Here is a 25867-nt window from a genome sequence, read left to right as displayed (position 1 = left end):
TGATGAAATTATTAAATTTGTTAAAGAAAGTAAATTATATAAAAAGAATATAGCGTTTTTTCTTTTGTTTATTATGTTTTATTTTCCAGTTTGTTTATTTGTTTTGCTTGGTTTTTATGTTTATTTATATTTTGTATAAAAGCAAATAACTTGATCCATATTCCATTCCAGTTGGTGGCGGTAATGCACCAATAAGCTAGGCTGCCAACCGCCAATAAACACCAAAGAAGAAGAAGACACACACACACACACACACACACACACACACACACAGAGAGAGAGAGTTTCAGCGTCGAGTCTTCTGAGGTGAGGAGAGCAGTTCACGGTATTTCTCATATTTACACAACCATCACACACACTTTATACAGTTTGATTAAGCGACAGACTCATTTCTGTATTGTTTTCATCGATCACATCGATACTTGTGCGTCTTTTCTGGCGTCTTCCTACTGAAATAAACATTTAGTGCAGCAGCAGCGAGCATGAGGAGAATATGTTGAGTTCATTCAGACCTGAGCGATTTTGTGTTTGTGTGTGTGAGATTGTCTCGATGTTTGTGTGAGAACTGTTACTGAATGTCGAGTCAAAGTCTGAGATCTGTGAGGGGAATGGGACTCAATATCAAGTGTTGCTGCTGCCGTTTTATTTCTAACGTTACTCTTTACATTTGGATTAAATTTGGTATTTCTTTACTTTGCAGTGTTAAAATAGACTGGACAAGAAATCGCTAAATACTTTACATTGAGCCTATAGGTAGCCACGTGAGACAATTTAAACGTAAAAATTAAATAATTTTTATACAGTTTGACATACATATTAAACGTTATTGTTTTGTGGTGCTCTTTATTTTAATAAAGGTTTTATGATAATTGATCATTGTCAGTTTCTGCACATAGAAAACTGTAACATGTTAATTATCTAATTACATTATTGCAATGAATGTAGTTATTAGAATGTTTAACTAGATTCATGTGGACATTTTATGGTTTAGTAGGGTAGTTATTTACCTGAGTGTCAACGGTGTTTTTTCAATAGAGCAGTTTTACAGGCTTTTATCATGTATCCTGACTCAAATAATGTGTTTCTAACAGCAAACACTCAGCTGTATATTCCCATCAGCTACAAGTGAAGACGAGCATCAGAGCATCAGGAAGAGCTGAAATCTGCAAAGACTGAGTTTATTAAAGAGGACAGTGAGAACATGAGTGATCCAGAACCCTGCAGAATGAAACACACTGAAGATCCTGAAGAACAAAGAGGTTGGTGTTTATTCTTCATTCATTCATGAGTCTGAAGAACATTCATGTTAGACACATTCAAGCACATTTAGATAAACAGTTAGCCTAAACTATGAAATGGTTACAGGGGACATTTCAACAAATGTTCAGTAGAGGGAGGTTTGAGAAAATTTAATATCAATTGTCTGACAATCAACATCAAACAAAGTATTATTTTAGCTCTGGTTTATATTTGGATCGCAAGTTTTTGCAACCATGTTACATAAATGTTGGACATTTTTCTCAATATAGTTTACCCTTTTTTTGCTGCAATAAACAGTAAACTGTATCAAGAAAATTACATTTCTAGAATGGCTGACAGGGTTTTAAGTGTAACTTAAGCAATATCTGATTATTTGTATAAGTTGTATTAATTAATCATTAATTATATTAGTCATAACCTCCGACTAATAATCAGACTTATGAGTTTGTGACCGTGAGATCAGCATTATTGGCCGGGGTGAAACTCTAAGTGACACTGGAATCCAAATGAACCAGTAAAATATAATGTAAAGAGTTAAATAGAGTATTCAAATGTCTATTTAGATTATTATATAAATGACCAATAATTAATTGCCGTTCCAACTTGAACTGGAACGCAGCGAAACTTGTGTTCCCCATGTTCACATGCGAATGAATGGGAGTCATTGGAATTAAAAGTCTAGTATGACTGGACTGTAATAATTAAAAAGTTGTATGTAAAATAAATTGAATATCAACCCAAACATTGATATCAGCATTATGAAACTATTGTAGAATTTTTAATGCTAACATTACATTAGATAATTGTTTCATTGATCAAATATATTTAATAGTTCTTTGCTACAGAAACATGGGATTTGTGTCTATAATGTCTAGTCTATAATGTCTAGTATATCATATAATAATAATTATTAGAAGATTAATGTATCTCTTAAAAATAATATAAATATCCAAACTAGTGAAAAGACTATTTATTAACTTAGATCAGCAGTTTAATGGTGCGTTCACACCGGACAAGAATAGCGCGTCAAGCACGAGTGATTTCAATGTTAAGTCAATGAAACGATGCGTTACGCGTGTAAAAAATTCCTGCGGCGCGAATGAAGCCCAATTTATACTTCTGCGTCGGACCTACGCCGGAGCCTCTACGCTGTATGCAACGTGTTGGAACCGAAGGGTACGCACGCTAACCACAGCCTACGACGTAGCTACGGAGTAAGTTCGACGTTGTATGCAACGTGTTGGTTTTAATTTATACTTCTGCGTTGTTGTCCGCGTTGACGCGCAATTACTCATGCAGAGGGACCATGTGAAACCCGAGGGAGGTGTTCTAGCAGACCAATCACAACTCTTGCGTCCGCGTCAGGGTACGCGCACTAAACACAGTCTACGACGTAGCTACGGAGTAAGTTCCACGCAGAAGTATAAATTGGGCTGGAGTATAAATTGGGCGCCAAGTTCGGGCAAACTGAGCATCTGGCGCGTTAAGCGCAAATGATTTTATGTAGTGCTTTTTGTGCATTCATGCGTTTGACGCAAATTCGCGTCTGCCTGCCGAGTTGAAAAATCTGAACTTCTGTGTCAATTCGTGCCACATTAATCAATCAGGAGCCTGCTTGCTTCACGTGCCATAAAGTGACATAGCATAACAAACTCCCGCTTGAAGTCACTCATCAAAATGGAGGAGAAACTAATTTTTAGCTGTGAGTGGTCACCCGGAATTATATGACTCAAGTTCATACTTGAGACAGGAACAAAAAGGACCTCACTTGGAAGAAGATTAGTGAGGAGATTGAACAACCTGGTAAGTTGTAAGATATACAAATTTCACTTTTGAGTCACGTTATTGACCTACTAACCAGCTAGCAAGCTGCTGTGCTGCTAGTTTACAACTACTTTTCATTAACAAGATAATGTGATTATTCAGAGGATGTCTGCCGTAAAAAGTGGAAAAGCCTCGGGGACATGTACCTGAAGGAGATGGAGAGGAGTAGTGGGTCAGCAGCAAGAGGTGGAAGTTTTCTCAGATCTTGGGATTCCTCGACCCCGTATCCGAGAGGACAACCACCTCGAGGACCAGGGACACCCCCAAGAACAATCAGGGGAGACAGTGACAGGTGTGTTTCCAATAAAGACACATTACAAGGCATATATGCTGTCATGTTTACAGATGAAGAAATGTAATCTCTGAGTTACTAATGTGTCGTATTAACATTTAATATTGTCTTGACAGAGTCATATCAGAGAGAGGGTGGTCAAAGAACCCCCTCTTCTTCTCCTGTCTCCCCAGTCCCTGGTCCCTCAGCCCCTGCTGCTGAACCTAGAGGTGTGTGAAGGCAATAGTACAAACAATATTTCAACATGTTACATGCACAAAACATTAGTCCCCTTTCTAATAATCATTGTTTTTGTAAATGCAGACACAAATCCATTGCAATCTATGCAACCAATCATTTGCATACATTTTAGCTACTGTTCATTTGAATGTTTATCTATGTATATCTTAAGTATAACTTTAATTACTTAATGTTAAAGGGATACTCCACCGTTTTTTCATATTAGTACTACTGCCAAAAGTGCTATTCCGCCATACATTATAGTTATCCTTATTAACCCGCTTAGAAAAGCGCCACGTTTTATTTTGTGTCACCATACTTGGTTGTGTAACTATTCGTGTAACTGTATTTAAAGGGGGGGTGAAACACTCAGTTTCAGTCAATCTCCTAATAATCTTGAGTACCTATAGAGTAGTATTGCATCCTTCATATCTCCAAAAAGTCTTTAGTTTTATTATATTTATAAAAGAAAGATAGGCTGTACCGAGTCTTTCCGGAAAAAAAGAGCGGCTGGAGGCGTGGCTTGTGGGCGGAGCGAAAGCATCACGACAACATTAACTATACGTGATCATGTTGTTTACTGGCTGTGCTGACGCGATAGCTAACAACACACAGACATTTGAAGCAGTTTTACTCACCGCCTGCGGTTTCAACGCACGACCGTGAACCTTTATCGTTGGGACTGCTCCATCCTTAAGCATTAGAAGATCTGCAAATCCGGCGTCGAACTGGGCAGCGCAGCTGATGACTTCCCTAAAGCCGAGCACAGCGCTTTGATGGCCGTACTGCTTTTGCTCTCTTGCTCTGGTCTACGGGTGCGTGCGCGCGCGCCCTTCTGGGAGAAGTGCCCTTAGGACCCGTATAAGGAAATTCCGCCACATCTGATGTCACACAGGCCCATACTCGTAAAAAAAACTTTCCGAAACTTGTGACAAACCGGAAGGAGTATTTTTGGCACAGAAATACTCCATCAAACGTACAACTTAATTTTTGAAAATTTGTCCATGTTTAGCATGGGAATCCAACTCTTTAACAGTGTAAAAAACTCAGTATGCATGAAATAGCATTTCACCCCCCCTTTAAATAGTGAAAACGTTGATGTGTTTGGTCACTTCTAAATTCATTGCTGTTAGATACCATTGAATATACTGGGCTAAGCTAATTGCTATCAAAGTGTCACTGCGCGCCAAAGCGATGAAGTGCACGCACTGAGATGAGAGAGGTATGTATCAACTCGTCTTAGTTAAGGGAATAACATAGTTTAATATGAAAAAAACGGTGGAGTATCCCTTTAAATCAAGTTCAAAACAATATCACACTTGCATTTAAGCACTGTCTATGTCACTCACACAGGCACAGATATTATTCTCACAATATCTAGACAATTTTGTCGTTTAAATGCAATTTTTAAACCTTCACTTCATGCCTTCTCACTGCACCGTGTTGTATTTTTTTTTATTTTTATTTTTTTTACAGGCCAAGGAGAGCTCGTCGGTGGCCCTGTGAGCGGTCACCGGATGGTCCAACCTCCGGCGCGACCTCCAATACCCTCCCCCCACCCCCACCGCCACTAACCGCAGACGAGCACTTCCTCCTATGCCTTCTGCCTTATGTACAGAGCATGCTGCCTCATCTTAAGGACAATTATAAAATTAGATTATTTACATAGGCAATGGAAAATAGCTACACTGTGCTAAATTTGGAACAATTGCAGAGTAGTAAAAAAAAAAAAGAGGCAGCAGGCTCTGAAGGAAACGCAGAATGCTCTCCTTCCTCTTCTCCTACATGCTGTTCCCTGGGGCTTTTCCAGCTTCCAAGCGAGGTCCTTTTTATTCCTGTCTCTACAATTTTTTTTTTTTCTGTTCGTATTATTTCTTTTATATAATTGGCCTTAATAAATTATTTTACAATCTGACTAAATGCCTGGTGTGGTTCTATGCAAATCAAAGCAAATCTTTTATCACATAACTTGATTTTTAATATACGAGACATATTAATTTTGTATTTAATGTTATTTATTCCATATCTAAATATAGATTATATGAAACATCATTGTAATGTAAAGACAACAACAACAAAAAAAAAAAAGAAAGGTTAATTACTTTTGGAGGCTGGCTCCATTTATTTATTAAAAAATAAATCAATCATTTTCCTTGTATACAAACATGGAAAACCTGTAATTTTGAAAAGGTTAGTGACTCAGAATTTAAACTTAATACATGTGCATGTTGTGGACCTGACAGCCTGGAACTGAGGCTGACAACCTGGAAAAAGATGCTAAATATTATAATGGAGGAAAAATGTTTTTAGAAAGACATGGGCTGCGTTCGAAACCGCATACTTCCCTACTATTTAGTATGGGGAAAAAAGAGGTGAGCGAAAAAGTATGTACGAATCCAAAAGAGTAGGTGAGAATTACCTTGGTGACGTACTAATTATTGCTATTATTTATTATATTATTATTTATTGTTTGAATGAAAATGTAGATATGTTCACTATATACACATCGAGAGTGTATTCATGCATAGCTATTTCATATGACATATTAATGATACTTAAATTTTTCGCATATAAAATCAACCGTTTTCTCCAAAGGTGAATCTTAGCACAGCTGCCCTTTGTGCAGACATTACAAACGCTGAGGAAAACGTTCTAGGTAGGGCTGTCAAGTTACTGATGTTATGATATATGTATATATATACACTCACCTAAAGGATTATTAGGAACACCATACTAATACTGTGTTTGACCCCCTTTCGCCTTCAGAACTGCCTTAATTCTATGTGGCATTGATTCAACAAGGTGCTGAAAGCATTCTGTAGAAATGTTGGCCCATATTGATAGGATAGCATCTTGCAGTTGATGGAGATTTGTGGGATGCACATTCAGGGCACAAAGCTCCTGTTCCACCACATTCCTAAGATGCTCTATTGGGTTGAGATCTGGTGACTGTGGGGGCCATTTTAGTACAGTGAACTCATTGTCATGTTCAAAAAACCAATTTGAAATGATTCGAGCTTTGTGACATGGTGCATTATCCTGCTGGAAGTAGCCATCAGAGGATGGGTACATGGTGGTCATAAAGAGATGGACATGGTCAGAAACAATGCTCAGGTAGGTCGTGGCATTTAAAGGGCACCTATTATGCAAAATTCACTTTTACATGGTGTTTGAACATAAATGTGTGTTGGCAGTGTGTGAGCAAAACCACCCTAGAATGATAAAAATCCACCCAGTAGTTTTTTTACTATCTCAATAAATCATAAGCACTGTCTCAGAACACCCTGTTCTAGATTTTCCTCACTGTGACGTAGAAATGAGCTAAGCCCCACCGACGTGATTTGATTGACATCTGGTTTTGGCATAGACCCCGCCCTCGGTGATCTGCATCCTCCATTGTTTCAACGACAGCCGGTAATGTCTCCTAAGAAGTGTGATGTGGGATGTAAGAATGGACATACTAGTCTTCACTGACATCAGAGCCACTGAAAACGCAGCGGATGGATTTTATTTATGAAGAAAAGGCACCACTTAAACTTCCTAAATACGAGATTCATTTTCTGACTGACTGTTAACGAGGGTCAAAGTTAATCCTAGAGTGTGGATCGTTGCCTAATTCGCGATCCAACGTCACCTCCAGAAAAAGTAAGTGTATTTTATGATTTTTGAGCAAATAGTCATTTCAATCGATGTCAGCCAGTTCAACAATAAATGCGTCTAAAGCTATTTATTGTCGTCGTCATAGGATGTCTCAACAAACAACGTCAGACAGTTTTATGTCACGTAGGCATTTTTTTTGCAGCATTTACAAATGTAAATAAATTAAGGTCTGCTCTATCTCCATAGACAGTAGGCTAAATAAACGTCTATCTCCCTCCCCTTAAGAAATAAATAAAAAAAATCGTTTGTACTTCACAGTAGTGTGTGTGTGTGTGTGTAGTTTCAAAAAATTGCGCGAACGTTATCACAGTTCGTGTGTGTGTGTGTGTGTGTTGCACATCCATAATGGCAAAAGGGACGCGATTAAAACTTTGTAAGTACATAAATGTATCAAATAACCATTCCGAGACGTTTAGTCCATTCTCATTCGTGTTTATTCTGTGCCGGACTCTCTTCATCATCTAGGTCCAGCAGCAGGGCGGGGATATGCAGCTCATTTACATTTAAAGTGGTACACACAAAACAGCTCTTTTTAAAACAGGCCCCAAAAATGACATTTTCAAATGGTTATAATAAATGAACTGTGGGGTATTTTGTGCTGAAACTTCACAAATGCATTCTGGGGACACCCAAGACCAATATTACATCTTCTAAAAAGGGGCATAATAGGTGCCCTTTAAACAATGCCCAATTGGCACTAAGGGGCCTAAAGTGTGCCAAGAAAACATCCCCCACACCATTACACCATCACCACCAGCCTGCACAGTGGTAACAAGGCATGATGGATCCATGTTCTCATTCTGTTTACGCCAAATTCTGACTCTACCATCTGAATGTCTCAACAGAAATCGAGACTCTCAGTCTTCAACTGTCCAATTTTAGTGAGCTCGTGCAAATTGTAGCCTCTTTTTCCTATTTGTAGTGGAGATGAGTGGTACCCGGTGGGGTCTTCTGCTGTTGTAGCCCATCCGCCTCAAGGTTGTGCATGTTGTGGCTAAAACTTTGCTGCATACCTCGGTTGTTACGAGTGTTTATTTCAGTCAAAGTTGCTCTTCTATCAGCTTGGATCAGTCGGCCCATTCTCCTCTGACCTCTAGCATCAACAAGGCATTTTCGCCCACAGGACTGCCGTATACTGGATGTTTTTCCCTTTTTACACCATTCTTTGTAAACCCTAGAAATGGTTGTGCATGAAAATCCCAGTAACTGAGCAGATTGTGAAATACTCAGACCGGCCCGTCTGGCACCAACAACCATGCCACGCTCAAAATTGCTTAAATCACCTTTCTTTCCCATTCTGACGTTCAATTTGGAGTTCAGGAGATTGTCTTGACCAGGACCACACCCCTAAATGCATTGAAGCAACTGCCATGTGATTGGTTGATTAGATAATTGCATTAATGAGAAATTTAACAGGTGTTCCTAATAATCCTTTAGGGGTGTGTGTGTGTGTGTGTATATATATATATATATATATATATATATATATATATATATATATATATATATGGGTTTGCAAACATAATAATATATGTTATACATGGGGAAAAAAGAACCTACAAGGTTGACTATCTTAATATATATTTTCTTAATTCATTATAATACATTTTTAAAAATGCATTTTTTTTTTGTTACTTACAGGCCTGAGGGATGAAACGAGAGTTAAATTCAACAAGAAAAAGAGGAAAACAAAGCAGTAATTGCTTGTGGTCGAAAATGTTTGGATATAAAATAAAAAAATTAACAAAATATTCAAGAGTTGACAATTTTTGGATTTTGTAATAAAAATAAACAATATCGTTAAGGATAAAACGATGAGACACATTAGTAGGGTTAAATATAAGAACTTAAATCAACCCTAAATGTATTCACAAAATAAATGGGCAGCAGTTTATTCAAAAAGACCACAAAATTAGCAAGTTTAATCAATAAAGATATTTACAGATAGATGAAATAAACATGTCGTTCATATCTTTTAAGTTGTTGCGCGTGCGATAACACGTCGTAGGTCACATGATAACGTCAACATGGCGGATGATGTCCGGCTTGCATTCATACTTAACGAGATCTGGCTATAAAGCATCTACTCTTTTAGCGCTCGTTAAGTAAGTACTTATTGAAATTAAGTACCTACTCGTTGAGTATGCAGTTTCGAACGCAGCCATGCTCTTTATAGGTTTGTGGGTGGCTCTTAAAAGAGCCGTTGTGGGGAAGTCATGAGGAGGACTTCAAATGCTACTCCGTCAGCTGCCATGGTACTGCTCCCTCTGCCGAGAAGTGTTCTATGAAAACCTCCCTCACCTGGAGTGCCTCCCTGGAGGAGTTGTTGGCTGCAACCCGATACATCCTCCATTGCGGTGGTACATCCTCCATTGTGAGGAGAGGATGACAAAGGCGTTCTCCACCACCAGCCTGGCTCTGGAGAGGCAGTAATTGAAGACATGCCTCTCTGGAGGAAGCGTGCATCCAGGGAAGGGCCGCATGAGGTTCCTCCACAGCGGGAACGCCTCATCAGCCACGAAGACATGGCGCTGGGGTCCTCTGTCTTCAGCACCAGGTAGAGGGTGGTCAGGAGGCAGATGAAGTGTGCCAGCCGGAGAGCCTGTCCAAAGGCAGAGTTTGACAGAATCCCACCGTCACTGGTCCTGCCGTACCCCCCAACATCGATCACCCGGAAGCGATACTTCGCATCCACAACTGCAAGCAGAACAATGGAGAACGTTCTCTTGTAGTTGTGGAAATGGGAGCCTGAGTTGGGGGGTGCCAGTTATAGCAGTTAATCACTAGAAAGATCACTGTATTACAGAGAGACACGACAGTATCACGTCTGCCAAGAGAATATTTTAATTTCTAGGTTAATGTCTAACGTTAGGTTATAGCAGTTAACTGAGTATCACTAGAAAGAGCACCAACAGTGGTATCCTTACCACAGTTTAAAAAATCATTGATAGCATAGCATATGTTAGCATACTGAATATACTGTATTTAAAATATCATATACATTTACTAACCGAAGACAGATGGACAAGGCGCTCCGCAGCTCGGAAAGAGCGCCTGTAGTTGGTGTCCTGGAGGGTGATCCTCGCTCCTATGCGGGACGGCAGGTCATCAAACTGGGCGCGGGACAGGCGGATGTACCGCTGAAAGTGGCCGTCATCCAGGCGCAGCTCCTGGAGCAAATGGTGAAACCCGCCAAACTGGGTTCGTCTCCGAAGGGTCTGGTGGACCCAAATACGGTGACGATGATCCCTACGCAGCTGTTCTGCTGTCCAGAGCAAATACAGAGCAGTGACTCTCTTGATAAATTATCGATCAACATCAGACATCTTGTAAAAAGATGGCCGCCAACGGGTTTCGAAACTTTTGAAACTGTCGCTTCAAACTTTTGTTTTTACTCGTCAATTTCGCTCTTGATGCGCGAATGGTCACAAAGTGGTCGAAGTGTATAACTAGACGCGCCAGGCGCAAATTTGATGTGCTATTCGCGTCCGGTGTGAACGCACAGTAAGACATTATATTCGTAAGCACATAACACAAGTAACACTTCTCTTTAAAATACAAACAAAACCTTATTGATTATTCTAACATAAAACTAATATCTAACACAAATATCAGCTCTTTTATGTCCTTTCACTTCATATTCCTCTCTTTGAATTATTTCTGTTGTACTGAAAATGAAATCACTTTTTCTCTTTGATTTCAGACCTGATGGAAGTGAAGGAGGAGAGTGAAGAACTGAGTGAAGTGAAGGAGGAGAGAGAAGAACTGAAGGAAGTGAAGGAGGAGAGTGAAGAACTGAGTGAAGTGAAGGAGGAGAGAGAAGAACTGAGTGAAGTGAAGGAGGAGAGAGAAGAACTGAGTGAAGTGGAGGAGGAACATCATGTCAAACCTGGAGAAAAACCTTTGAGTCGCTCAAAGACTAAACAGACATTTTTAAAGAAAAGAGGAGCCAAGAAATCTTTCACCTGCACTCAGTGTGGAAAGAGTTACACAACCAAACAAAGTCTTGAGATTCACAAGGGAGTTCATACAGGCGAGAAACCATTCATTTGTAATCAGTGTGAAAAGAGATTCTCAGACAAACAATATCTTAAGCGTCACATGAGGATCCACACCGGAGAGAGACTGTTCACATGTGATCTGTGTGGAAAAAGCTTCATACAATCATCAAACCTTGATGTTCACATGATGATCCACACCGGAGAGAAGCCGTTCACATGTGATCAGTGTGGAAAAAGTTTCATAAAATCATCAAGCCTTAATAGTCACATGATGATCCACACTGGAGTGAAGCCATTCACATGTGATCAATGTGGCAAAACATTTCTTAGGGCATTGGAACTGAAGAGACACCTGAGAGTTCATACGAAGGAGAAGCCGCATTCATGTTCTGTGTGTGGAAAGAGTTTTTCATTGCGGGGTAATTTACATACACATCAGAAAATCCACACTGGTGTGAGAGAGTACATGTGCTTTGAGTGTGAGAAGACTTTTACTACAGCAGACAGTTTAAAACAGCACCAGAGAATTCACACTGGAGAAAAGCCTTACAAGTGTTCACACTGTGACAAGAGATTCAGTCAATCAGGATATCTGAAATTACATGAGAGGATCCACACTGGAGAGAAACCTTACAGGTGTTCACACTGTGACAAGAGATTCAGTTTGTCATCATCTCTGAAAATACATGAGAGCATCCACACTGGAGAGAAACCTTACAAGTGTTCACACTGTGACAAGAGATTCATTCAGTCTTCAAGTCTGAAAATACATGAGAGGATCCACACTGGAGAGAAGCCGTACACGTGTGATCAGTGTGGGAAGAGTTTCACTATTAAAAGTAACCTGAAGCTACACATGAAGATTCACAAGGTGGAGAAACCACATCACCACAGTCACAGTAAGTAGTTCCCCAGCTAACAAGACGTTTTTTATAAGAACGTTCTCCATATATTCAGAACCAAAAATATTCTCCAAATATTCAGAACCAAATGTTGGTTCTGGGAACGTAAAAAATGTCCAGTTTTCTTGATGTTAGAGGAATGTGTTTTAAAAGGTAAAATGTTCCTCAACCATTCTTTCAACTTAATTTCGATTTAAAATTCAACATTCTAGGAACGTTAATTTGTAACATTCCAAGAACATACCAGTTTCCTGAATGTTAATAGAATGTTATTTAAAGGTTAGCATGATGTTCCTGAAACATTCTGTCATGTTTGGAACCATCCTCAAACCAGATTCGACTGGTTTAAAATGACTATTGAACTCATGAGTGATCTTGACTCGTGGCTTCACTTTTTATTTCACATTTTTTCTCTCATTTGAAAATGTCACATGATTTCATGTTTCTTTTAGACCTGATGGGAGAACCAGAGAGAAACCTTACACATGTGATCAATTTGGGAAGAGCTTCACCAATAAAGGAAAGAGACACACGATGGTCCACTGGAGAGAGACCATACACATGTGGTCAGTGTGGGAACAGTTTCTTAAGTAAACACAAACTTAGGAATCATATGAGGATTGTTGTATTAGTATCCCGCTGTAACCTTATATAATCATTCTAAAACATACCCATAACCTGTTACACTTATAAATTGCCCTTACCTGCAGGTTAAAGATGCTAGATGTTAATTCAGGGTCCTTTTCGAATCAGGACATGTAAAATATTTAGGAGAGATCTCATTTTGAGGGATTTATCAGAAGAATTCACTTCTGGACCTCTTGCCAATACGACAGCATCCGCACCGGAGAGAGACCTCAATGCGGGAAGAGTTTCACTCAGGCTTTCTCTCTGAAATCACATCTTCTAATTCTGAAGAAAGACCACTTCCGAGTTTGGACTTGGCAAGTTTGGACTTGCCGACTCAGAACAAACTCTCGAGGACGGGAGGACGCAAGTCCAGTCATTCTACAAATGGAACGGCAGCGTACTTGATAGCGTCACTCAGCACATAATGGGCCTACATTCTCTAAGATTATTATTCACGCCGGCACAAATGATGTTCGACTCCGCCAGTCGGAGATCACCAAAATTAATATTAAACAAGTACAAATATTGCAAGTACGATGTCAGGCACTGTAATTTGCTCTGGCCCCCTTCCTGTTCGCAGGAGTGATGTGAGAGTCAGTAGATTGTGATCACTCAGTGGCTGGCTGTCAAAGTGGTGTTTGCAAAATAATATAGAATTCATAGACAATTGGAAAAGTTATTGGGGCAGACTTGACCTGTTGAAAAGAAGGTCACCAAGGTCAGATAAATCCCATCACATAGAGACTCTTTCACCTAGCTATCTTCATATAGAGACTGTCTGTTCCCCGAATTTGGAAATCCAAAAAACTTTCAACCCATCTAAGGTTAAAAATGTAATTGCTGTTCAACAAATAAAAAACAGCTATAATACAGATGAGCAAATGATAAAGCTTGGGTTGCTGAATATTCGATCCCTTACTTCATAAGAGCTTATTGTTAATGATATGATTACTGACTATAATCTAGATGTGCTGTGTTTGACAGAAACCTGGCTAAAACCAAACGATTACATTACTCTAAATGAGTCCACCCCGCAAGATTACTGTTATAAACATGAGCCTCGTCTGAAAGGCAAAGGGGGCGGTGTCGCTGTAATTTATAGTAATATTTTCAAAACCACTAAGAAATCTAGTTTTAAATATACTTCTTTTGAAGTGTTGGTGCTTAATGTAAAAATATATAGTGTAAATGACAAATCACATTTGAGATTTGTGCTGGCTACTGTATACAGGCCAATAGGGCACCATAAATATTTTATCAAAGAATTTGCGGACTTTCTATCAGAGTTAGTACTAGCTGCAGATAAAGTCCTAAGTGTTGGTGATTTGAATATACATAGATAATGAAAAAGATGCATTGGGATTGGCATTTAAAGACATTCTGAACTCTATTGGAGGTAGACAACACGTGTCAGGACCTACTCATTGTCGTAATCATACTCTAGATCTAATATTATCACACGGAATAAATGTTGATGCCGTTGAAATTCTGCAGCAGAGTGATGACATCTCAGATCATTATCTAGTCTCGTGTAAATTACATTTAGCCAAGGCTGCAAAGCCGACTCCGTGTTACAAATATGTTAGACCTATCTCTTCTGCCACTAAAGATTGCTTTATCAATAATCTTCCTAATCAGTTTCATCCCAGCATCCCAGATAGCTTAGAAGAACTTGATATTGCAACAGAAACTTTTAACACTATTTTCCAGCACTTTAGACACAGTTGCTCCGTTGCACTTAAAGAAGATTGAAGAAAATAGTCCAACGCCGTGGTACAACGAGCACACTCGGGCCCTTAAGAGAGCAGCCAGAAAAATGGAGCGCAACGGAAAAAAAAAAAAAAAACTAGAGGTATTTCACATTTCATGGAAGGAGAGCTCGATTGCTTACAGAGAGGCCTTAAAAGCTGCTAGATCTGCTTATTTTTCAACCCTATTAGAAGGAAATAAACATAATCCTAGGTATTTATTTGAAACAGTGGCTAAACTAACAAAAAAAAAGATTCAAGCCCAGACGTTTCCAAGCAACACAGCAGTAATGACTATGAAATTCTTCACTTATAAGATTGATAATATCAGGGACAAAATTATAACTATGCAACTGTCTACTACAGTATCGCATCAGGGAGTGCATTGTAGTCTCCCTAAGGAAAATATAAATTAATTTATTGCTATAGGAGAGGAAGAATTCGCTAAACTCATTAAATCATCTAAACTGACAACATGTATGTTAGACCCTATACCAACTAAGCTACTGAAAGAGATGCTCCCAGAGGTCATAGATCCTCTTCTTACTATCATTAATTCATATTTGTCTCTAGGACACGTACCAAAAACCTTTAAGCTGGCTATGATTAAACCGCTTGTTAAAAAAACGCAACTTGATCCTACAGAATTAGTCAATTACAGGCCGATCTCGAATCTACCATTTCTGTCAAAGATACTAGAAAAGGCGGTATCTTCACAACTATGTTACTATGAAAGAAATTATATCTGCGAGGATTTTCAGTCAGGATTTAGACCGTGCCATAGTACTGAGACTGCTCTCATTAGAGTCACAAATGATTTGCTCTTATCATCCGATTGTGGTTTTATCTCTCTATTGGTGTTACTCGATCTTAGTGCTGCATTTGACACTATTGACCACAACATTCTTTTAAATAGACTTGAAAATTATGTTGGCATTAGTGGAATTGGTTTAAATCATACTTATCTGACCGTTATCAGTTTGTAGCAGTAAATTAAGAGATGTCTTATCGATCACAAGTTCAGTATGGCGTACCACAAGGCTCAGTACTAGGACCGCTGCTGTTCACTCTGTACATGCTACCATTAGGAGATATCATTAGGAAGCATGGAATTAGCTTTCACTGTTATGCTGATGATACTCAGCTCTATATTTCTTCACAACCTAACAAAACGTACCAATTCACAAAATTAACGGAATGCATAGCTGATATAAAAAACTGGATGACTAGTAATTTCTTAATACTAAATTCTAAAACAACAGAAATTTTAATTATTGGATAAAAAACTTGCTCACGTAATAACCTAGAATACTGTCTAACACTTGATGGCTGCTCTGTCAAGTCTTCGTCGTCGGTTAGGAACCTGGGTGTGCTCTTTGATACCAATCTTTCATTTGAAAGTCACGTGTCTAGTATCTGTAAAACCGCATTTTTCCATCTTAAAAATATATATAAATTATGCCATATGCTCTCAAATGCGGAACAATTAGTTCATGCGCTCATGACCTCAAGGCTAGATTATTGTAATGCTCTACTGGGTGGTTGCCCTGCACGCTTAATAAACAAACTACAGCTTGTCCAAAATGCAGCAACTCGAGTTCTCACTAGAACCAGGAAGTATGACCATATTAGCCCAGTTTTGTCAACACTGCACTGGCTCCCTACTATCCCTGTGGCTTCCTTATCCATCCTGACACACCCTGGATGGGCTCATCACCTGATGGCATCGTGTACGATTCAAAGGGGCAGACAGTGTTTGGCCTTGTTGAAATTAAATGCCCCAATGTAGCAAGCTATGTGTGTCGGTGCGCTCCACGCTGCCTCCTCCTGGTCTCTCTAGATCACTCTCCCCTGAGTTCTAGGTCTCATCACACTCATCACCTACCATCCCTGTCTGATCCCCATTATCACTGCCACCTGTTCTCACTCAGCTTCCTTTATCTGGACCTTGCTCCCCTTTGTTCCCTGCGAGGTCTTGTTTCTGCCACGGCGTACAACTCTGAGCTATCTCCTGGTTATTTCCTAGAATTCCTGGTTTCTCGATCCTAGCCCGTTTCCAAGGACTATTGTATGAACGTTTGCTGCCTGCCCCGACCCTTGCCTGGTAACGACCCCGAGTTCTGGATTTCCCCTGATTGTTTCTATATTACCGCTTGTGTTCTGTTCTTTTTGGGTGTGTGTTTCAATAAAGTATCTGCACATGGATCCGAACGTCTCTGACCCTGCACAGCACTATGTTGACTTCCCACATATTAAGATCAGTGAGGGCACACACACATTAAGGAAATCTCATCCGTACTTTTGGCAGATCCAGGGCCAGATGTTGATTTCTGGTTTGGACTGGTGTGACTTTGTTGTCTACACACAGGAAGACATGTTTATTCAGAGGATTCCCAGAGACAATGAAATCACCATAAGAATGAAAGAAAAAAAAATTGACACTTTCTTTTTTTGTGTGTGTTATCTCTATGCTTGCCTAGATAATTAGATTCTGATAGCCTGTCACACTTCTTTTACAGAATGCAGTTAATTTCTCTTTTCTCTATTTCTCTTACTGGCAGTTCTAATCTACAGCTCTTATCAGTTCAGTCCATTGCAAAATATTTGTACATATTTATTACTATGTTTCTTGTTGTAATTGTATATTAATGTGTACATATTTATTACTATGTTTCTTGTTGTATTTGTATACTAATGTGTACATATTTATTACTAAGTTTCTTGTTGTATTTGTATACTAATGTAATGAGATGGAACATGTAATTCAATAAATAGATTATTACATATGTACATGTTCTTCCTAAGATTTTTTTTAGGTAATTCATTACCTAAAAATAGTATTTTATAACTGTTGTTTGTAATTTGGTAGCCCTAAACAAAGGTTATTACTCCGTAAATATAATTCACTGTGCATGAAAGTATTATTCTTTTATAACAGATGGCTTAAAAACACTGATGAGCTAAAGTACATATAACATGCAAATAATTCAGTAGGGAGTTCATAAATAACATGAGGTACTATAAAATGAAATTTCTAAACAGTAATTTACAAAGGAACATTTAAAGAAAGTACTTACAAAAATTTAAAATAAATTACGTATGACCATTTATATAGGTGAACAAACAATAAATACATCCTTAGTTAACAAAGTTAACAAAATAAACATCTCAGTACTGGTGTCGATTCTGATTAGATAGATTTCTATAGACACACTCTGGTCAATTTTATACATTTCTGAAAGTGAACAATTATAACAAAGTGGCTGAAAAACTTCTTGTAACATTGCAACTTCTGTAACATATTGACAATTTTTTTTTTTTATTGAATTAAAATAAATGGCTATTTACAGACAAGTGGCTCTCTACTCTGGCTTCTTTGCCCAAGCCTTTAGAAGAGGCCCGTTTTCATAGTTCTTCAGAAGACATGCAACAGTATATAGCTGATTAATGTTGCCAAAAAGCCGAAGTGGAATCTCTGTGTCAAAGAACTTGTGTTCCGTCGTCGTATGAGGCGCTCAACATCATCAATCTGGGATCTTCCAGAGAGAAATGCTGGCCTATAAATCTTGCAAGGCACAAGGTCATCAACAAGGAAACCTCGGTCAACCATGATGGCCATCCCAGGTCTCAAAAGGGAGATAATTCCAGACACCCGCGTGATCTGTTTGTCACTGATGGAACCAGCGTACAGTGGAGAGATAAATGTGACCACCCCACGAGGAGCCACTCCAAGCAGCCCTTTGAGAGTACAGTGGGACTTGTATGCTGAGAACATTTCACTTTGGAGAAGAGGTGATGAAGGGCACTGGCACCTCAGCTCCGTGCAGTCCAGGATGACTGTAGTGTCTGCATAGTCCTTAAAATCAGCTGGCAGATGTGCCCTTATTTTCTCCTCTGGTATCCAGATCCTCACAGACCCTAGCACAGTGTACTGAAAGTTGCTCCACATTGTGATGGTCCGACTGACTATGGACTGGTGGACTCCGTACCGGTCAGCAACGTCACGCTGTTTTGAACCCAGTGCAAGGTAGTTGAGAGACAAGAACATCTCATCAACGGGCTGCAGGGAATGAATCTGTTCAAAAGAAATACAGTATACATTATATTTCTCTCAACTTCTATTAACCATGATCTTTGTTAAGTTGTATTGTATGGTCCATGTAAATAACTACTTACTACAGTGGAACTTGGCTCTGTAAACTCAACTCTCTGTGCTTGTGTCACACTGACCATAGATGGCAGCGAAGGCTCTATTAAGGCCCAGAATCTCATCAGTAGGTCATACGATGCAAATCTAAATAAATACTATTCAGATATTAGCATTTAAATCTTGTATCAGTGACTACGTTTACATGCAGCCAATAACCTGTTCAAACCCGGGATATTAGCAATAACCCGGTCGAGATGGCCATATAAACACCAGCAAAAACCCGAATATGCTCATATCCCGGTTTTTCAAAAAACCCGGATTTGATCCCTGGGGTACCCCTTTTCTAACCCGAATATTTGGTCATGTAAACGCGTATCGGCATATCCCCATCAAAAGGAAGATTGAATTGTGTTCTGCACATGTTCTATTCGCAAGGAATCTTTGTCTTTTGAGTAGAGACGGCGCATACAGAAACCCGCGTGCAGTATACCGGAAGTAAACAAGAAGTAGAGGTAAACATGGCGAGACGCAGCACAGCACCACACTTTTGGAGCGAGGAGGAAAGCGCAAACAAAGGTGATCGCTATCTGCCCCGAACTATTCATTATCCGCCTGCTGCTGCTGCTGTTGTTGTTGTCTTTGGATACAGAAAGAAGAATCAGAAATGACGCATATTGCGTCTTAAGGTTGTCTGTACGTATATACTGTCTATGGTACGTCCAGACGCTAACCGTGCGTCACCGTTTACATCGGGATATTGCCAATTGATTACAAATTCCATGTATACAGGAGTAACTCTCTCTGCTCACGCATGTAAACGGGTTATTCAGAATGTTTCAGAAACCCAAATAGTGACCTTAACCCGGATATTGACAGTTTGTAAACGTACTCAGTGTATACTATGAAATTAATAGGAAGCATTTCAAATATATATAACTCAATTAGCCTTTCTCTCTTTCAATTCAGTTAAAATGTCTTTATTGGCATGACTGTAGCCTACATAATGCAATATTGCCAAAGTTTGGAATAGCCTACATAGAATAATTATAAAGACATCAAAAGAATAAAATATTATAACATAACTTAAATTTAAATGTACAAATGAAATTAATTGTACAAATTAACAGTGTGACAAAAAACGTATGTCCTTGTCTGAGGCAGAAAAACGATTAATCCCAAAGCGCTGATTCAATGTCAGCTTCTCGACTTGTTCCCTCAGCTTGAGGTTCTCCTGTCTGTGAGACATGTTGTCATCAAGGGCTAAATCGACAACTGCGGGATCTGGAGCCGAAGCGTAGTCGTGGTCCATTAGGATGTCAGCCTCCCCGCATGCAGCGTCATCCCGCGACACCGGCGGTCGCTCTCTCCTCTCCCATACCCCCAGTCTTGAAGTGGGAAGGGTGTAGGCCTAATTGTTCAACTCAAACAATGCTGGAACAGCTCCCTTGATTAATAGCCGTCTCCCTGTCTCTGACACTGGCTCATGAACATCCTCCTTTTTAAAATGCCGGCTACATACTCGGGTGTGGGGACAAACTGTGAAGTTGTCCCTCCGGATAGCGACAAGCCATTTTCGCCTGATTTCCGCGTCAGATGGAAATGTGTGAAAACTAAGTACTGTGTTGTACTTACTTGAGGCTTGACACAGAGGCACACAACAGTGCTCAGCTGTACTGCTGTTGGTTTGCTGAAATTTAAACGATTTCTTACTAGACATTACGCTATCGCTATCGTTATCGCTTGGTAAACAATCACCTCAGCCGTAGCAGAAATGGCTTAGCTGGCTGAGAATTTAGCGGAAGTACGTCATCACCTCCGTGTGCATATAGCCTATTGAGCTTTATATTGATCAATCCGATTTTCTATGAAGAAAAAAGCAGTTAAAACTTAGAAAATGTGTAAATGTGTCTTATGTAGTTCTACATGAATCCCCCTAGTGTTACATTTGTTGTCTTTTCTTGTATACTGTAGTATTTGTAACATACACTTTTTTTTGTTAACAGTATAAAAATAAAAAACACTAAAAAGAAGGGTTGACATTATCAATAACTCCACCTTGGTTGTTTCCTGCAGTACTCATAGATTTTGATATGCTAGAGGTAATGAAAGAATCTGGAAACATTGTAGCTATTGTTGAAGGTAGACTACAAACTGTATATCAAGCATTTGTCCCAGTATACTGTATAGGGATGTATCTAAAGATCCTAATACAGGAAGAACAGGTTTTGCTTTCAGTATTCCATCATTAAACATTCTGTTAATAGGAGAACATCAGATCATTTATCAGTATACACAATTGCCTACAATTCTCTCTCACTTTTCCCTTAACAAAAAAAAAGAGAACAAAACACACGTATCTCGGACACAGTCTATGGTCCCTGACAAGCGTTACTCGAGCCTGATATGTTTTCCTTGATTGGTTTTCCATGAAGAGAATTACGTTGTTGAAAACGAAAGTGAAAGAGTCACGCACGTTCATTGCGTTTTACCGTGATGAGAGTTCCGTGTCTTTATTAAACTCAACACATTATAATGATTTATCTGTCATCCACCCTCGATTAATTGGAATGGAATGTTTGTATTACTTGTATTACCCGATTATCCGCGATCCGCGCAGCACTATACGGTTTGAGAATGGCCACAAGCGGAGCGGTAACCGTCCGAGTTTTGTCGAGAGCCGGAGGCGGCAGCCTCATAATTATCTATGCAGAAAGAACCCTGATATAAGTCATAACCTTCGACTAATAATCAGACTTATGAGTTTGTGACCGTGAGATCAGCATTATTGGCTAAGGTGAAACTCTAAGTGACACTGGAATCCAAATGAACCAGTAAAATATAATGTAAAGAGTTAAATAGAGTAATCAAATGTCTATTTAGATTATGATATAAATGACCAATAATTAATTGCCGTTCCAACTTGAACTGTAACGCAGCGAAGCTTGTGTTTCTGGTTTCCCACGTTCACATGCGAATGAATGGGAGTCATTGGAATTAAAAGTCTAGTGTGAATGGACTGTAATAATTCAAACGTTTTATGTAAAATAAATTAAATATCAATCTTGAAAATGCAGCAGCTAGATTCCTGAAGGGATATAAAAAAAAGTGATCATGTTACACCCCTTCTGAGATCTCTACATTGGTTACCTGTTCAGTATAGAATTGAATATAAAATTCTATTACTTGTCTACAGATCCTTAAATAATCTTGCACCATCTTATCTGACGGACTTACTCCACCTGTACACTCCTAAGCGAGGACTTCAAACAAATTCCTCCTTCACATTCCCAGAACCCGCTTGAAAAAAAAAGGGGAAATAGAGCCTTTGAAGTGGCTGGCCCCACTTTGTGGAATAATCTCCCGACCCAAATTAAAATGGCTTCCACTTTATCTGAGTTTAAGGCTGCTCTCAAAACTCATCTGTTTGTCTCGGCTTTTAACATGTAATGTATCCTGTTTTTATCGATTCTAAGTGATTATTGATTGTTTCTTTCTTGTGTATCTATATTGTAATTATTGTATAGCACTTTGGTCGGCCGGCGGCCTTTAGTAAATGTGCTTTAGAAATAAACGGAACTTGAACTTTAAACTTTGGTATCAGCATTATGAAACTATTGTATAATTTTTAATGCTAACATTACATTACATTATTCTAACACATAAAACTAATATCTAACACACATATCAGCTCTTTTTATGTCATTTCACTTCATATTCCTCTCGAACTGAAAATGAAATAACTTTCTCTTTGATTTCAGACCTGATGGAAGAGAGCGAGGAGAGTGAAGAACTGAGTGAAGTGAAGGAGGAGAGAGAAGAACTGAGTGAAGTGAAGGAGGAGAGTGAAGAACTGAGTGAAGTGAAGGAGGAGAGTGAAGAACTGAGTGAAGTGAAGGAGGAGAGTGAAGAACTGAGTGAAGTGAAGGAGGAGAGAGAAGAACTGAGTGAAGTGAAGGAGGAGAGAGAAGAACCGAGTGAAGTGAAGGAGGAGAGTGAAGAACTGAGTGAAGTGGAGGAGGAACATCATGTCAAACCTGGAGAAAAACCTTTGAGTCGCTCAAAGACTAAACAGACATTTTTAAAGAAAAGAGGAGCCAAGAAATCTTTCACCTGCACTCAGTGTGGAAACAGTTACAAAACCAAACATTTTATTGAGATTCACAAGAGAGTTCATACATGCGAGAAACCATTCATTTGTAATCAGTGTGAAAAGAGTTTCACAAGCAAACACTATCTTCAGTGTCACATGACAATTCATACCGGAGAGAAGCCGTTCACATGTGATCAGTGTGGGAAGAGTTTCACACAATCATCAAGCCTTGATGTTCACATGAGGATCCACACCGGAGAGAAGCCGTTCACATGTGATCTGTGTGGAAAAAGCTTCATAAAATCATCAAGCCTTGATGTTCACATGAGGATCCACACTGGAGAGAAGCCGTTCACATGTGATCAATGCGGCAAAACATTTATTTGTGCATCAGACCTGAAGAAACACCTGAGAGTTCATACGAAGGAGAAGCCGCATTCATGTTCTGTGTGTGGAAAGAGTTTTTCACGGCAGTGCCATTTACATAGACATGAGAAAATACACACTGGTGTGAGAGAGTACATGTGCTTTGAGTGTGAGAAGACTTTTACTACAGCGAACTGTTTAAAACGGCACCAGAGAATTCACACTGGAGAAAAACCTTACAAGTGTTCACACTGTGACAAGAGATTCAGTCAGTCAGATCATCTGAAAAAACATGAGAGAATTCACACTGGAGAAAAACCTTATAAGTGTTCACACTGTGACAAGAGATTCAGTCAGTCTTCAAGTCTGAAAACACATGAGAGGATCCACACTGGAGAGAAGCCGCACATGTGTGATCAGTGTGGAAAGAGTTTCTCTATTAAAAGTCACCTGAAGCGACACATGAAGATCCACACAGTGGAGAAACCACATCACCACAGTCACGGTAAGTAGTTCCCCAGCTAACAGATATTTTTTATAAGAACGTTCTCCATATATTCAGAACAAAAAATATTCACCAAATATTCACCTATATTCATGTTGGTTCTGGGAACGTAAAAAATTGATGTTAGGTTAAACACAGTCATGTGTTTTAAAAGGTAAAATGTTCCTCAAACATTCATTCATCTTAATTTCGATTTAAAATTCAACATTCCAGGAACGTTGATTTTTAACATTCCAAGAACATACAAATGTCCAGTTTCCTGAATGTTAATAGAATGTTATTTAAAGGTTAGTATGATTTTCCTGAAACATTCTGTCATGTTTGGAACCATCCTCAAACCAGATTTGACTTGTTTAAAATGACTATTGAACTCATCAGTGATCCTGACTTGTGGCTTCACTTTTAATTTCACATTTTTTCTCTCATTTGAAATGTCACATGATTTACTTTTTCTTTTAGACCTGATGGGAGAACCAGAGAGAAAAACCTTACACATTTGATCAATTTGGGAAGAGCTTCACGGATAAAGGTGTCACAGTGTCTGGTTTGTGTTTCCCCGGGTGTCCAGTAGAGGTCTCTTTCCCTTCCTGTCACCATTCACTCTGGAACCGCAATTCCCATAATCCTTTGTCTGTTCCCATCACTCGTGATTGCACTCAGCTGTTCCCTATCACATTGTTAGTGTCTGTGTATAAATACCCTGTCTGTTTCAGTTCATGTCACAGATTAATTGTTGTATGTCACGCTACACTTCTGAGGTCTGTTATAAGTCTGTTATTGTTTTGTTTCTTGTTTATTTTGTGTATTTGTTTTTGGACTGATTAAAATGGATTTCGACCCTTGCATGGATGACTACGATTCTGATTACTTGGATTTTGACCTTTGCATGGATGACGACGAATTGGATTGCCCTGATTATAATATTGCTACATTTGGATCCACCCATTTCTCTGTATTGTCCCGTGACAGAATGACTCTGTCATCAAATGGATCCAGTAGCATGAATATTTTGCAGGGCTTTGCTTTATGGGCCCGCCAGAATGAGGAGGCCATGGCGCTCAAATCCCCTAAACCCCCTTCCATCAATGACAGAGAGTATTTTAGGGGAACCCGTCTGGCCAGATGTTCAGGGACTTGTGGAACCCGCAGGGGAGGAAGTACTAGAGGTGAGCCCCGGACCCACTCTCCGCTCCGGTCTTTCTTCAACAATGGCCCGGTGATGCTCAGCCCAGAGCACCCTTCGCCGCGGGTCCTGTCCAGCCCAGAGCCTGCACCTCGCCATAAGAAAACATGGAGGAGGCGGAAGACTTCCCTTCTATCTAACGTCACGGAGGTCGTCCCCCCTTGCATGGATGACTACGATTCTGATTACTTGGATTTTGACCTTTGCATGGATGACGACGAATTGGATTGCCCTGATTATAATATTGCTACATTTGGATCCACCCATTTCTCTGTATTGTCCCGTGACAGAATGACTCTGTCATCAAATGGATCCAGTAGCATGAATATTTTGCAGGGCTTTGCTTTATGGGCCCGCCAGATTGAGGAGGCCATGGCGCTCAAATCCCCTAAACCCCCTTCCATCAATGACAGAGAGTCTTTTAGGGGAACCCGTCTGGCCAGATTTTCAGGGACTTGTGGAACCCGCAGGGAAGGAAGTACTAGAGGTGAGCCCCGGACCCACTCTCCGCTCCGGTCTTTCTTCAACAATGGCCCGGTGATGCTCAGCCCAGAGCACCCTTCGCCGCGGGTCCTGTCCAGCCCAGAGCCTGCACCTCGCCATAAGAAACGATGGAGGAGGAGGAAGACTTCCCTTCTCTCTAACGTCACAGAGGTCGTCCCCGTACAGGCCGCTGTGGTACCGGAGGTTGTCCCCGTGCAGCTCGCTGTTGTCCTGGAGGTCGTCACCGTACAGGTCGCTGTGGTACCGGAGGTTAACCCCGTAAGCCCGCTGTCATCCCAGAGGTCGTCCCCGTACAGGTTCCTGTGGTACCGGAGGTTATCCCCGTGCAGCCCGCTGTCGTCCCGGAGGTCGTCCCCATGCAGGCCGCTGTGGTACCGGAGGTGGTCCCCGTGCAGCCCACTGTCGTTCCGGAGGTTGTCCCCGTGCAGTCCGCTGTCATCCCAGAGATCATCCCAGAGATCGTCCCGGGGATACCCACCATTAGTCCTGCCACGGCAAGGAAGGCTGTCTTCCTCTTTTATGCTGTAGCAGTA

The 25867-nt window shown here is 40.0% G+C and overlaps 3 protein-coding genes across 3 annotated transcripts in view; 2 read left to right on the top strand and 1 right to left on the bottom strand.

Annotated features, from left to right (window-relative positions):
- The window catches only part of LOC307162199 (uncharacterized protein), a 390774-nt gene that overhangs the window by 116858 nt on the left and 248049 nt on the right, over positions 1–25867 (top strand). The window lies entirely within an intron of this gene.
- The window catches only part of LOC307163209 (uncharacterized protein), a 325993-nt gene that overhangs the window by 247073 nt on the left and 53053 nt on the right, over positions 1–25867 (bottom strand). The gene's annotated exons all lie outside the window — the stretch shown is intronic.
- Positions 128–25867, top strand: LOC307162136 (uncharacterized protein). Its single transcript, XM_079877234.1, has 6 exons — positions 128–325; positions 1092–1259; positions 10959–12155; positions 12611–12724; positions 22445–23647; positions 24107–25867. Exons 2-6 carry the CDS (start codon positions 1202–1204, stop codon positions 24145–24147), a joined length of 2613 nt encoding a protein of 870 aa, XP_079733360.1. The 5' UTR covers positions 128–325; positions 1092–1201; the 3' UTR covers positions 24148–25867.

Source organism: Squalius cephalus, assembly GCF_949319135.1.
Source record: "Squalius cephalus genome assembly, chromosome: 1".
Taxonomy (NCBI): domain Eukaryota; kingdom Metazoa; phylum Chordata; class Actinopteri; order Cypriniformes; family Leuciscidae; genus Squalius; species Squalius cephalus.
The sequence above is the reverse complement of the archived record's forward strand: the minus strand, read 5'-3'. Positions and strand labels throughout refer to the sequence as shown.